The sequence below is a fragment of the Rhinoraja longicauda genome, chromosome 2 (genome assembly GCF_053455715.1).
Source record: "Rhinoraja longicauda isolate Sanriku21f chromosome 2, sRhiLon1.1, whole genome shotgun sequence".
In the NCBI taxonomy this organism is placed as follows: Eukaryota; Metazoa; Chordata; class Chondrichthyes; order Rajiformes; family Arhynchobatidae; genus Rhinoraja; species Rhinoraja longicauda.
Genome location: NC_135954.1, coordinates 67,201,672 through 67,215,988, shown reverse-complemented (window position 1 = coordinate 67,215,988; position 14,317 = coordinate 67,201,672). Strand labels below are relative to the sequence as shown.

At 37.3% G+C, this 14,317-nt stretch overlaps 1 protein-coding gene and 1 long non-coding RNA gene across 7 annotated transcripts in view; one reads left to right on the top strand and one right to left on the bottom strand.

Moving 5' to 3' along the window:
• The first annotated feature begins 257 nt into the window (after positions 1–257).
• On the top strand, positions 258–13,122 carry LOC144605370 (uncharacterized). The gene is made up of 3 exons (XR_013548839.1): positions 258–487; positions 4,035–4,235; positions 7,609–13,122. It is a non-coding gene; the product is annotated as an uncharacterized LOC144605370 (long non-coding RNA).
• snx10b (sorting nexin 10b) overlaps positions 5,101–14,317 on the bottom strand; it is a 47,907-nt gene continuing 38,690 nt past the window's right edge. For 3 of the 6 annotated variants that reach the window (XM_078420473.1, XM_078420481.1, XM_078420491.1), the window contains exon 6: positions 5,101–7,766. In XM_078420473.1, the coding sequence (XP_078276599.1) occupies positions 7,592–7,766 (175 nt within the window). In that variant the 3' untranslated portion in view covers positions 5,101–7,591. Of the gene's footprint in view, positions 7,767–8,842; positions 8,947–14,317 lie in introns of all 6 variants that reach the window. The other 3 variants (XM_078420500.1, XM_078420508.1, XM_078420514.1) reach the window with 3 other exon arrangements.

Genomic DNA, 14,317 nt, shown 5'->3' with positions numbered 1-14,317 from the left:
ATAGTCATGTTTCGGTTTTCCAGACACCCACAAAAGTTATTAGTACATGCTGCCAAATTGGTTCAGATATTTGCACTGTTTCCTGGTTTAATTTGGCATCAGTAAAGGTAGGTGGCTGGAAGTTGGAAGTTACGGGAGAGGAGGGTTGTTGTGTCTCATGCCCCCTCCCTGCCCCAACCGCCCGCGGGCTTGTTGTGTCTGGCTGCACCAATGCTGACTGCCGTCTCTGGCTGGCTCGCACGCCGTTGCCATGGGTTACCGCTACCTGCCACTAAAAAGAAACTGGCAGAGAAATACCACCAGCGTCGGCAAAGAGCATTTAGGGATAAACTGCCAGAGAAAGCATTGCAGCAAAAACAACAACAAAAATTACAAAATTAAAAGTAATGGTTGGTGTATGCAAGGCAAGCAGGAAAGTCCAATCCTTGGCTGACGCTGGGCCGGCTCTGACTGAGGTGAGAGTGAGATGGGATATTGCACAAGACAGGTACACCGCTTTGCCGCTTTATTTCGGGAATGTTTATTGTAGTGCCATGAAACGTTATTTACATTGCATTCTCATCAGAGGAATGGAATCATAAATTGGTAGTTGTTGGGCTTTTAAAAGGCTATTTCTGTTTGGCTTGATAGCATTCGTACCAGTTCAAGTACAAGGTATTCAGGGGTCACTTAGTCAGCATAGATCACTGCATGTTATGAATAAGTACAATTTAGCTTGTTGTTTAACATCCTTTAGCTTACTTACAGCGCGGGATGTGCGTGCAACAAACTTCATTCGAGTCTCCCTCGAATTGAGGTGCATTGGATGGTTGAGTTTCTGGCTTTTTGACAACGGAAAGGGTTTGCTATTCAAACGGTTATTTATAAGCGCCCGCTGATGGCAGGCACAGCCACGGGAGATCGGTCAAAAGATCTAATGGGGAGAAATATAATTGTAGGAGAATTTCGTTGTTCAGCAAGCTTCTCTGAAAATAATGTGTACTCTTTGAAAAGTGCGATGATCAAATTCAATTGAACCAATCAGATATGATCTTAATGTGTTCCGAATCTCATTCTAATTTTGATGATCTGCAATTGTGAGGGCAGTATAATATACACGTGTGGTCCTTTCTAAAGTTTCGCGGCGTATTCTTTAATGACTCGTGTGTCTAATCCAAACTAATGAAAATCGCGTTGGGTGAAAACCACTATGCATAAAACACAGCAGTTTAAGTCTTTCCAATGCAATTAGACAAGGTCTATGTATGCAGTACTGAGTTGAAAATTACGTTCGTAACTTTTAGCCATTCGTTGAATCGTGCTGAAAGCCTGAAATAAATTTAGATCGACTTTCGAAAGTTTGTTAAACGAGTTGTCAGATTACGCATTCTGTGCGCTGTCTGTCATTTTTTTCCCTCTTATTCCAATTTGTTGGAATTACTAAAGTAAACAGGAATAAAGTTAAAGTTAGGATCTAAAAGCATAGCGAATGGAATATTTGTCATAGAGGTATTTCGTACTTCAGTTACGATTAAAGTTATGGACAACTAAAGGGGTGAACTGCTTCAAGGCAATCCCCAGGAAGGAACAATTGCCTCAATAGACAATACAATACCCCACTTCAGATCTGCATTAAACTGGAGAAAATATACCGAAATCTTTAGATAAGCAAAACGTATGCCGAGCTTGCAAATAATCATCAAAACAGCACCTGCAGTTCCTCGTTTCTGCCAAAACTAACTGAATCCTACAAAATTACAGACAATAGCCCAAGGGTATATTCGTTTTCTAAATGGATTTTGGAATAACGAATTTTGGGGGATATGTAATTGATTATAGGTGGTAAATTTGAAGCTACATTTACATGAATTCTCGGTGCAAAATCGGAAAACTTCAAAACAGGTTCATTGAAATACCAAGAGTTTGATCTAAGGTCAATGAACTACTGCTGTCCTAGCAAAGCTGTGGCCACTTTTTTTTTGCATGGCTCGCTGGTTTAATTCTGAGACCGTCAATATTATACACTGGAATTTAGAAGGATGAGAGGAGATCTTATCGAAACGTATAAGATTATTAAGGGATTGGACACGTTAGAGGCAGGAAACATGTTCCCAATGTTGGGGGAGTCCAGAACAAGGGGCCACATTTTAAGAATAAGGGGTAGGCTATTTAGAACTGAGATGAGGAAAAACTTTTTCAGTCAGAGAGTTGTGAATCTGTGGAATTCTCTGCCTCAGAAGGCAGTGGAGGTCAATTCTCTGAATGCATTCAAGAGAGAGCTGGATAGAGCTCTTAAGGATAGCGGAGTCAGGGGGTATGGGGAGAAGGCAGGAACGGGGTACTGATTGAGAATGATCAGCCATGATCACATTGAATGGCGGTGCTGGCTCGAAGGGCCGAATGGCCTCCTCCTGCACCTATTGTCTATTGTCTAATCACATAACCAAATATATATGTCAAAACAGATATAATTGGAGCGGAGTTGGTACAATTCCACGAAGAGGATCATTATCACTGGGCACTTTGGGCTTATGCGGTTCCTTAAAAAAATATTCCCATTAACCTTCCCGAGGAAACCAGGTAAATGTCAAAAATCAGATGTACCGGGTCTTAATTGATGCACCTCCAATATCCCAGCGCATTCTACAATGGCCTTATTTTTGCAATGTCCCGGGGGTCTCGTCCGAAAGACGTTATCTCTGGTTTTATCGCTGATTTTCAAGCCTGTTTTCGGCTTGCTTTGTCTGTAACAAAAAATGTTAACAATTACAAAGACCACTTTGAAATCAAACGAAAACGTAACTTCAAATTGTGTTCTTGGTGAAAGTAAAATATTATGATCACTATGAATCCTAACTTACTAGTTTCAACACACCTTGCCTTCCCTTGTTGATTTAGGATAATAAAACTCAATTATCATTATGAATAGATAAGATCTAGGTTCTTAGTTATTTTATCTAATTGAGTGACCAACATTTTTCATTATAGAGCTCGAATGAAAGTAGATAATTTGGAGATCATGCTACACCTTCCATTATATGTATTTATAAATCTTATATATGCTATTTATTTAGCACATGTTTTCACCAACAAAAAAATACAGAGTTGATGGAAAGACGTGCCTTCATTCAGTAAGATCATGGCTGATCCATTTTGCCCATGATCCTCACGTGACTTCCTTTGATCCCAATATGAACACGTTCAATTCTTTAGGATCAACTACCCTTGGGGATAGAAGATTTCCAAGATTCACAACATAGTATGTAAAAATAGTTTTCCCCTCACTCAGAGCCAAATAGTTGACTCCTTACCTGGTTATAATACAATTTAAAATACTTGTTGATTTTTAATGCAGAGTTTATATTTACCAGTCAGACCAAAAATCAGGCTTTTAGATTCAATCATAACATCTTTCATTGTCTCTACTCCAGAGAGCATAGATCCATTTTACCAAAAGTCAACACACTTATCCTAAGAATCCATCTGGTGAAAACTCACAGCACTGACTCCATATCCATCCCTGGATAAGGAAACCCAAAATGCATGCAGCAATCCAGATGTTGTTTCACCAAATGCCAAGTAGCTTATTTGGAAAGCAGCTAATAAATGACTAGTGACAAGAATGAGGCCAAAAACAAGATTTAGGAAAAAGCAACAAAATATTCTCAGATGGATTTGCATCGGTATTGGGTAGACAAAAGGCTTTGAACATTTAATAATAAAGTACAAAATACTAAAAAAGCGTAAATAAATAATTGCTACAGAGAGGTAAAGTAATCTATTAGAAATGGATAACTATCAGTGAACCAAGTACTGAATCAATCAGAACACACGCTTACAAATTATGCTTGGCGTACAGAAGGTAAAAGGTGTTTGAAACAGTGCTTCAGTTTCTTATTTAAAATTGTTCCATTTAAAATGGGGTTGCAATAGGAGAGATCATAGACTGATTACAAATGAAAAGAGATCAAGCCAAAATATTGGGGAAGAGATTGTTTCTAGGTTTTACAAAAACTGTAAACCAAACTAAAATTGCTCTGGTTCTCTATTTCAAGGAATCTGCGACGTTGTTTTGCAAATACAAAAATATTAGCAAAGCTTTTGATCTGTGTCTGACAATTCCTGTGAGACCCCTTGAGACATTTTCAAGGATGGTATATAAATGGAGCAAAAATACAAATGGCTGGAGGAACTCAGCAGATCAGGAAGCATCTGCAGAAGGATGGTCGACATTTCATGTAGATACATAAAAAAGGGTGAGCAATCTTTTACGACTTCACATTGTTGTCACGTCTGCATATTGAAAATGCATGTACGTCATGAAAGAAAAATAATCTTAATATGATGAGTTCTGAAGGATCAGATGTCCATTTCTAAGTCTGCATTTTATAAAATAGCAAATCTCTCCCTCCAGGTATCTATAAAGAATAATAATAAAACTAAAACTAAAAACGTTCTAAATCTCAAAAATAACATTTTAATTTGAGCCCTGACTGCAAAAAAAAGCAAATCAATGAAATTACATCTTTTGTTCACTTTAATTTTTATTTGCGTGTAACAACACTAAAAAATGTACTACCAATTCCAAGTGATTTATCATTAACCAAGAGGGAAAATATGAATTCTGCTTCCAGTTCAAAAGGAAGATCACTCCTGCAAACAAAAACATGTAGTGACTTAAGGTCAAGTTGACAAACTGCGCAAGGACATTTAGATTTCATTCCAAAGCCCACTAAGCTGTCAAACCATGCCAGAGTCCTTTAATTAGTCTAGAGTCTAGACAATCAAGAAATTCTTTCAAAACCACCTAATACCATTTGGTCAAGAAGAACAGGCTTCTGTTGACAAACTAAGTGCTAATGGTCTACTGCAGTGCTTATAGAGTAAGAGAGGATCTGTAGATCACAAGAAGCTGTAGATTTGTTTTTTCCTGCTATTAAACATGTACATTTGTGAACAATCTAAGACTTTGCACGGCATTCCTCCATTTTAACCTCCAGATATGAAAGAATTCAGAACAAAGGTTCACTTTACACACACCATCTCAAATTATCATTGCAATACCTTGGTGTATTTGTAAATCATAGTACATCACCAATAATACACATTTGATTAATTTATTGTAGAGTATTGCGCAATTCCATGAACATTGACAATGAAATATAAAATATTTATATAAATGAAGTGTAGCATCCCATCAGACATCTCGTAAAGTTCATGTGTCTTTCATTCTCCAATTTTCTGCAAAACTATCCTTGACTGCAGAGTTTATTTTCTCGTTCACAGTGATAACACCTCATGACCAGCAGGCTAAATAATAATTCACAATTCCATATTCAAAAAAAACTCTGACAGATGCAGATTGCCAATATCAGGAGACAAATAATGGTATAATGATTAGTTTAATAAAATGTTCTCTTTAGTAACATTAGAAAGTCCATTTTTTGTTTATTAAAGGTAAAAACGGAAGATGCAGTACTTAGAAAGTTAGGATATATCTGCGGAGGGCCAATAGTTATATTGCTTCATAAATTCCTAGGTAACTTTAAAATCTGAAATCCAAAGATGGAAAAAAAAGTGAAATATATCAGAACAAATAGCTTTGGGCAGAACACTGAAATTACAATCAATCCACTCTATCCTCAAAAGAGGAAATTACAGTTTATTTTCTTTTAAAAAGCTCATTTACAATAAACATTCAATGAACTTTCTCCCTCCAATAAAGATAACTCCCTGCTGTGTCAAGGTTCCGTAAGTAGTGCTCATTTGTTATCTCAACCAAGTGGCCATTTTCATGTGACGCATGAAACTAGTTTTTATTTTTGCTGCCTTTTGTCTAGAAGTGTATCAGAACAATGCCAGCACCTACACATCTCCGTGCCCGGGTGGTGTTGGAGAGGGATTATGCGCAGTCCACGGGTACCCTGATGGAATTCCGGGACCGTGGGGCACCGCACGGGGTTGAATGCTTTCTGGATAGGGATTGTAATATAGTTGTATAATAGTTTAATTTGGTATATTTGTTTGTATTCTATTCTGGTGGTGGGTTCTGTTTTGTTTTATTGCATTGTAAATATTATTTTTAAATAATTGAATAAATTTTTTGATTAAAAAAAACACCTACACTTCAGGCAAGGATTGCTAGCAAGCAACTAGGCCGATATTTCTTTGCCCAGAGAAGCATCTTTCTAGTCAGGAAAATAATGGAATTGCTATTTGACCCAAGGGTGTATTTAACAATTTGAAGACTAATAACACATTTTACAAGGAACAAGAGAATACATTCTGAACAAAGCCAAATTGGGTAATCCCAAACAAAATTCCTCCTCACATATAAAATAACACTGCTCTGATAAGTAAATCAAATGTTAAATGTTACACATCGTCACGTACAATACCAACTGAATCTATAGGATATAACTCAACAGAAAGTTCTGTAAACCAATCCTGCCATAATTAATACAGAATTACTGAATGATTTAAATGGAATGGATAAGTTAAGTCAAAGAGTTACCCGTTTATTTTACTTCACTAAATTTTGCTGACTCAATCAAATGTAGCCTAATTCACAGATTTAAAGAAAAAGCTTGCTTAGCAAATAAATTATTAAAACAAGACAATGGATGATAAATTTCCATAAATTAATCCAAAAACAATTTATGAATGGCTGATTTACATTTTCAATGTGCAAGAATAATATTTTCTTCCAACAACTCTTGTATTAAAAACAAACCATGATAACTTTGGGATTGCCATTTGTAGCATACATAATGCAAATTCACAACCAACATTTAGGTGCAATTACATTTTGTATTCATTTCATAAAAAAAGGATTCATCAAATGCATTTTACATTTTTAGTTACATTTAAATTTCTTTCAATTAATTGCAGTCGTTTATTTTGGTGCTTTCTACAAATGAACGTCTTACAAAAAAAGGCCCAAATTTCTTCAGGCTTTTTCTCCCTTTTCATTCCAGAATTTGCAATTAAAAATAAAACAGACTTTCCCATCTACAAAGAAAAACACAGCATCAAGCTCCGAGCTTCCATGAATTTCTTTTGCAAATGAGGTCTATCTGGATGATTTAGATTTGAAGAACAGTCTAGACTGCAGATTTGGAACACATGCCCAAAACAGAAAATGAGCCACAAAACAGATCCTTGCAATTTTTATCTTTTACGACTTCACGTTGTTGTCACTGCTGCTATTTCCAAGCCCCGAGGATGAAGTGCTGATGAAAATAAAATAATAAAGAGGAAATTGGTTTCTACAACACAGTTAAAGCCTGAGTAACAGAGGAGAACCTTAATTATCTCCAGTCTCAGAGAGACAGGAAATTTGGTCTTTTAATTAGGTGTTTGCAGTAGAGTCTGATATTTTTTGCTAGATAATTTAAAAGGAAATAACCCAAGTCTAACAAAATGAAATTCAGATAATCAGAATACAGATAATTGAATTTTCACTGCATTCATTAAGTCAGTGTGGAGGTGTGAGCAGCTTTCTATGGTGAGCTGTCACAGCTCTATAACAATGAGATGAATTAACGATGCTTTTAAAAAAATATATAGGTTTAAAATCCTTGCATCTCAAATTTAAACAGATCTTTACTTTTTACACTTCCTCGACAGGGAACCTTTGGTTGGACGTTGCGTGCCTATGAACAGCATCAGTAACTGTATAGTCGGTCAGACCCGAGACACAGGCCTCAATCTCTGTGGTGCTTAGTTGTGTCTGCAAGAAGAGATGCAATCTACTGTCGGAAAGGAGGATGTTGCTCTGCAATACTCTGCAAAACAAAAAGGATCATGTCAAGCATTTAAATATGTATACATTGGACAATGAATAGGCTATTATGTGATTAAATACGGAATATGATGGGGGAAGAAAAAAGCAAGAGCAGCTGATATATTTCAGTGAACTCCTGCATGTTCTTTGTTTACTAAAAAAAAGTAGAAGCTGTACAGTCGAAAAATAGTGTTTTCTCACAGCTCAGTTAAAGCAGTAAGTTACTGACAGAGAGAGAGAGGTCGTTCACCAGGGAGTCTTGCAACTGAGAAATGACTAATTGAGACAACACCACAGGAAGGTCAAAACCAATCAACTTCACATTCATTGGTTCACTTAAAACTTTAGAGTTGTGTGTTTGACTAAACTCTGGATGCAGATGGTCTAGGAGATGGGGCAACTGTGGTTCACCAACATTTCAAAACAAACATAGAACCACAAGGACTTAAGGAAATATTGCCCACTCTCAGTCAGCAATGATGCACCACTACGGAGAATTACGTCTACATTTCCAAACAGAAAAGTGCACAGATTATTTGTGTATTGCAATTTCCCAAATTTTTTCACAAATTTATATTATCTTAAATATAAATCGTGTCTTTTCATTAAGGAGCCTGTTATGATGTGACCATAGATTGTTTTATTAACATAAGTATTAGAGGGATAACAGTTCTGGTTAAAATAAAAGCTAATGCAATCATATCAAGTGCAAACACGTGCATCAGCAATCATTTTTCTATTCCGTTCTTTCTCCCACATCATACCTTTCTTATACTAGCTCACTCTACCCTCTCCAAGATTGGACAGCATTTCCAAATGCAATACAATATAAATCCTAGGATCTAATGAGAATTCAGCCCAAACTACAGAAACATCATAACAAAAACTTGCTAACTTTCATACTTGCACAAAATTTCATTTGTTCAGTTCAAACCACAGTTAATAAATTGAATCAATCATTGATTTTAGCTTAATAGTCTGAAATGGTAGTTCAGCAAAACCATGATTTGCTGTAATAATACAGCACCATTTTTCATTACAAATCATTTAAAAAAGCTTAGTTATAGAGTTAAGTACCTCAGTTATAGGTGCCTGTTGACCAATAAATGGCAAGGAGTTGCCATTTAGATGTATGTTTTGATTCATATTGTTTTGCCAAGAATTGGCACTGCAATGAAAGCCTTGTGGGGAGAAAACAATATTTTCCAATTTATTTGTGAAAATAAATATAAACTGATGTATTTGGGGCATTTTGTAATTATCTAGAATTAGCCAGAAAGCTAAATTTGGAAGATGTAGCCAGCCTTTAGACTTGTATGTGCCTTGTACGCAATTGCTGAAACCAATGACAATTTTTAAAACTACAATTATGTCACAGGCGAGTACAATGGGATTTTAGTAGTTTGTGTGTGTGCAAGATGGTGCTAGCTGGAGCAAATTTCATAAGACCAACTCCCCTCCAACTTACAAACAACAACCTTTTCAATGATTTGAAGCTCGATTCAAAAATTATCTATTCCTTAAATATTTCTACATGGTATATGTAGCTTATGGATTAATAGTCAATGAACATAGAAAAATTCAGCCAGAAACAGCACTTTGGACCATTGGGTTTGCGCCGACAACAAAGCCAATCTGAACTAATACTATTTGCCTACACATGGTACATATCCTCTATTCCCTGCCTGTTCATTAGTCTGTGTAAATGCCTCAAACCCTGCCGCTTCTATCACCTACCGCTTCTATCACCTCCCCCGACATTGACCACTCTCGGTATAACAAAAACATGCCTCGCAATTCTCATTTAAACATTTCCCCTTACACCTTAAAACTATTCCTCTGTTATTTTACATCTCTATCCAGGAAAGAAGACTCTGACTATCTACCCCGATTGTATCACGATTGTATGGCTGATAGAGGGAAATACAATGTCATATGAACTATATAATACCACACGTCAGCTCTGGACTTGGAAGACATTATGTATATTAATTCAAACATGTACCTTTTTTGTCCCTACATTCAGCTTTTGTCAAGTATCTCTGCAACACTAAAATACTCAAATACATATTTTACTTTAAATAAGACCTTTGGATTTCGTTGCTGCCATTTGAAATTTCTGATGGGTATATAACAAAATAGCCATCAAAAAAACCTTGTCGATTTGTCCCTTAGGTTAAAATCATACATACAATGTATTTAGTCTCTTGGTCCTGAAGTCCAAATATTTGCAGATATGTAGCCCCATTATTTTAAAAAAGAAATTAGCCTTTACATTTATTGAACTGTAGTATAAAAAGAGAACGTTTTGATAGTCCTTATAAAGCACAGGTTAGACCCCACCTGGATCACTGTGTAACATTTTGGGTATTGTTTTTGCGTTGAAAGGAGTACACCATCAAGATATTAGTGTTTTAAGCATTAGTTTACAAAATATTAAATAAACAGATCTTGTGTCATCTGGGATATAGATAGTCAAGGATGATTTAAGTAAGGCTTTCAAGATTCCAAAATGTCAAATGATGATATTGAGAAAGCTTGGTTGCTGGCTGAAGGCCGAGAAAAGTGCATATAACCTTATATCGTGTTCAGCCAAAAGGTACCCAAGAGATAGAGCCCTGCCGGATGGACAACTACAATTTGGGCTCAACCATGATTTCACTGAATGATGAGGCAGGAGTGTGGGTTTTTAATGACCTATTTTTGACCTTGTATTCTAAATGAAGACTGAGCAATTTTTATCCATTATCCAGAAAGTAAATCAAGGCTTAGAATTTCTCAGCTGTAAGATGGCGCCACTTAGAGGCCAAACAAAATCAATCAACAAGGTAGATATAGGGTCACAATGATGTTCCTTGGTATCCAGAGTATAAAAATGGTGGAACTCGTATGGTCTTTCCTCAAAAGGTTTAATGAAGTAGAACGTTAATGTTGACAATGCAACAGGAATTTAGGTTTGCACATGAATTTTAAATGTTATCATTTGAGTGTTTATATAAATCAGAAAACGTTAAAATGGTTTAAAATTTGAACTATGCAGCTTTAAATGGAAAATTCTATTTGCCCTGTTCTCCAAACCTACCAGTGAATATTTATAGAATTATTTAGAAAATCTTTTCCTTTAGCTGCTATATAGATATTTTCCTTAAAGAATTACATTTTTTTCTCCAAAGTTCCCTTTAAAAAAAAAAAATGTGCTGGGGCTCAGAAGACTACAGACCAAGTACAGGCAAATGGGATTAGTATAGATGGACACTTGGTGGTTGGCATGAACATGGTGGGCTGAATGGCCTGTTTCTGTGCTGTATGGAAGAGATAGTTTTAAATAAAAACAAACCCAGCTATACAATTTGCAAGATTGTGCATTCCAAATATTCAGTAAAACTATAGAACTATAGAACTACAGGTATGTAGGTTAATTGGCTGGGTAAATGTAAAAATTGTCCCTAGTGGGTGTAGGATAGTGTTAATGTACGGGGATCGCTGGGCGGCACGGACTTGGAGGGCCGAAAAGGCCTGTTTCCGGCTGTATATATATATGATGATATGATATGATAAATCCATGTTTGATAGAATGAGCAAGTTGCTGCAATCTGTAAATTATCAGATTTTTACCTTGCAGATTATGAATCAATTTGCACATCGCAATGTTCATACCCCAACCATTCTGGCATTAATTCCACTCAGTCCAAGTTACATCTTGATACTCCTTTTTTGGAAGGATGAAAATAAATATTCATAACACAAATATAAAAGTCTGTTACCAGGAATTTAGTGAAGCATAATGTCAAGAATGTGACATTTTCACCCAGTGGGGCATTGGTGTTTATGTCTGATACTAGGGACCATGAAGAGCAAACAAATAAAGAGGGCTCCAACATAAAAAATGTCATCTATCCATGTTCTCTAGAGATGTTGCTTGACCCACTGAGTTAATCCAGCATTTTGTGTCTTTTGTGTAAACAAACAGCTAACTGGGCAACTATGGAATGCTTACTTTTCTGGGGCATTTCAAGTTCATTATCGGAAACAATCTGTATTGTAAGGAACAAAGTTGTTTTAAGTTTTCGTAAGATCACATGTTTAAACTATCATTTCATGAAATTTGTATGCTATGCCTTCAGCATACATATATCCACTGCATTAGCACCAATAGATTGACTTGGAGCTGTCCTGAGCAGGGTAGAATATTTACGAGGCCATAAACAATAAAAGGTACTGACAAATTTATTTTAAACACTATTTCCACCCCCTCCCCCTCCCCCAAATGTATTTTGGAAACTGGCATGGCAGGTCTCAATTGGTCTTGTGAAATCATTGAAATTATTGAAACGAAGGTGCTCCAGAGCACTCCACTGATTGTATGAAAAGTGATCACCACTTATTCCACAACCGAGTGGTCGTATAGAATTACACATTTCAATTCAGATTACAGCTTATCCTTTTCCTGATCTACTTTCCTCCAGAAATTTACAATAATAAATATTCAGCCAAAATAAATACAAAAGACCCCCCAAAAAATTACTGGATGAATGAATCACAGACCAATTTAAATCATTCAATAATTTACCATTGCAACCCTTGGGGGCAAGCTCTAAAGCAGAGACATTTTCAAACCAACTGTTTAAGATCCCATTTGAAATATTGATCAGCAGAATTTCCAGCTCAGACCATTCAGAGATGCAGAGTTTCACCTTGCTGGTGCTACAAGATGCCATGCTCCAGTGAAGTCAGAGCTTGTGGTCCAGACCGTTTGCACTACTTGACAAAAGTAGCACCAGCAGAAGCAACACACAGAGGACAAAGTTATTTCTTATTTTAAAACAAAAACATACACTTTTGCAAGAAATAAGGATTGTCAAAGAGATGTGGTTATCTTCCCACAATCATTGCCCTAATCCGGTGATTAAAGCTGAAAGTTCTTTGGAATAGTTGGCTTGTACCCGAGTATTTGGGAAGAAGTTCAGGTTTCTAAAGAAATGACAGAAATCCTGAACATGCCCCCAGCTGAGCTCGAATCCGGGGACTGCTCCCCACTGATGGACTCTCCGAGACTGGGAGTTCTGCCTACTGAACCTGTGCCAATGCATTCATTTTAAATGACTGCTGAGCTGGGATAGGTAGAGGGACAATACAGTTCCCTTTCTTTGGGTCAAGTTATTTAAATAATTCCAAATAGCCTCAGTTGTTTTAATGGGATTTTTAAATATTAAACTCTATTGCAGTATTTTCAGTTTAAAACCTTGTAATTTCTTTGCATTGGTGAATGTCAGAGATGTTAAATCAGCTTGGCAGCGGGAAAGGCTAAGGGCACAAAATATTTTTTGGAGAACACGGCTTGTCAACTTGGATCAGAAAGGCCCTGAGCTGTACAGGACATTGCCTGTCAGCAGCGAGATAGCCTCCCTGCATCAATAGACAATAGGTGCAGGAGGAGGCCATTCGGCCCTTCGAGCCAGCACCGCCATTCAATGTGATCATGGCTGATCATTCTCAATCAGTACCCTGTTCCTGCCTTCTCCCCATACCCCCTGACTCCGCTATCCTTAAGAGCTCTATCTAGCTCTCTCTTGAATGCATTCAGAGAATTGGCCTCCACTGCCTTCTGAGGCAGAGAATTCCACAGATTCACAACTCTCTGACTGAAAAAGTTTTTCCTCATCTCAGTTCTAAATGGCCTACCCCTTATTCTTAAACTGTGGCCCCTTGTTCCAGACTCCCCCAACATTGGGAACATGTTTCCTGTCTCTAACGTGTCCAACCCCTTAATAATCTTATATGTTTCGATAAGATCTCCTCTCATCTTTCTAAATTCCAGTGTATATAAGCCTAGTCGCTCCAGTCTTTCAACATATGACAGTCCCGCCATTCCGGGAATTAACCTAGTTATCAGGGTGCATACCACGGAAAAAGCAAGTTTATGTTTCAGTGATGTGTAAGCGACTGTTCTCTGAGAACAGAACCATTGGGCTATTAAAGCCTTGATTACATAAACCATACAACCTGAATATTATCTAGTGCGCAAATCAGATTCAAAGGTCATGCTCAAATCTGCCACAAGCTGTGTATAACAGGTTACAATTTTGTAGACAATTTGGCTAGACTATTAAATTTTCCCAATGAAAACAAACTATAAGGCCAGTGGCCACCTTTAAGGTTACCTCAGGAAAGTCTCGAGGCTGGGGACAGCCATGCAGTCAACAAAGAGAGGAGGCCACATAGCTTCTATCACATCCAACAGGAAGCTCTGAGAGAGCCATGGGGTCTGCAATCTATCAACACATTTAAGCAGCTAAGTCCTCATTAATCCAGGCATTCACTGTGCCAGCTAAGATGGCTCTTAGTCTCTGCATCTCTGTGCTGACCAGTTGAACTGTTCATTCCAGCCCATCCAACACCATTTATTCCATGCAGCCTCTGCACACTGCCTCTGTTGTTCAATCCATGCTGAGCAAGCAGCACCAAGATTTCCATTTCATTGCTACAAGGGCTCATACCAGATCCTCGGCACAGCGATGCACAGCCTGAGTGGACAGCCATCTTATGGAAGGG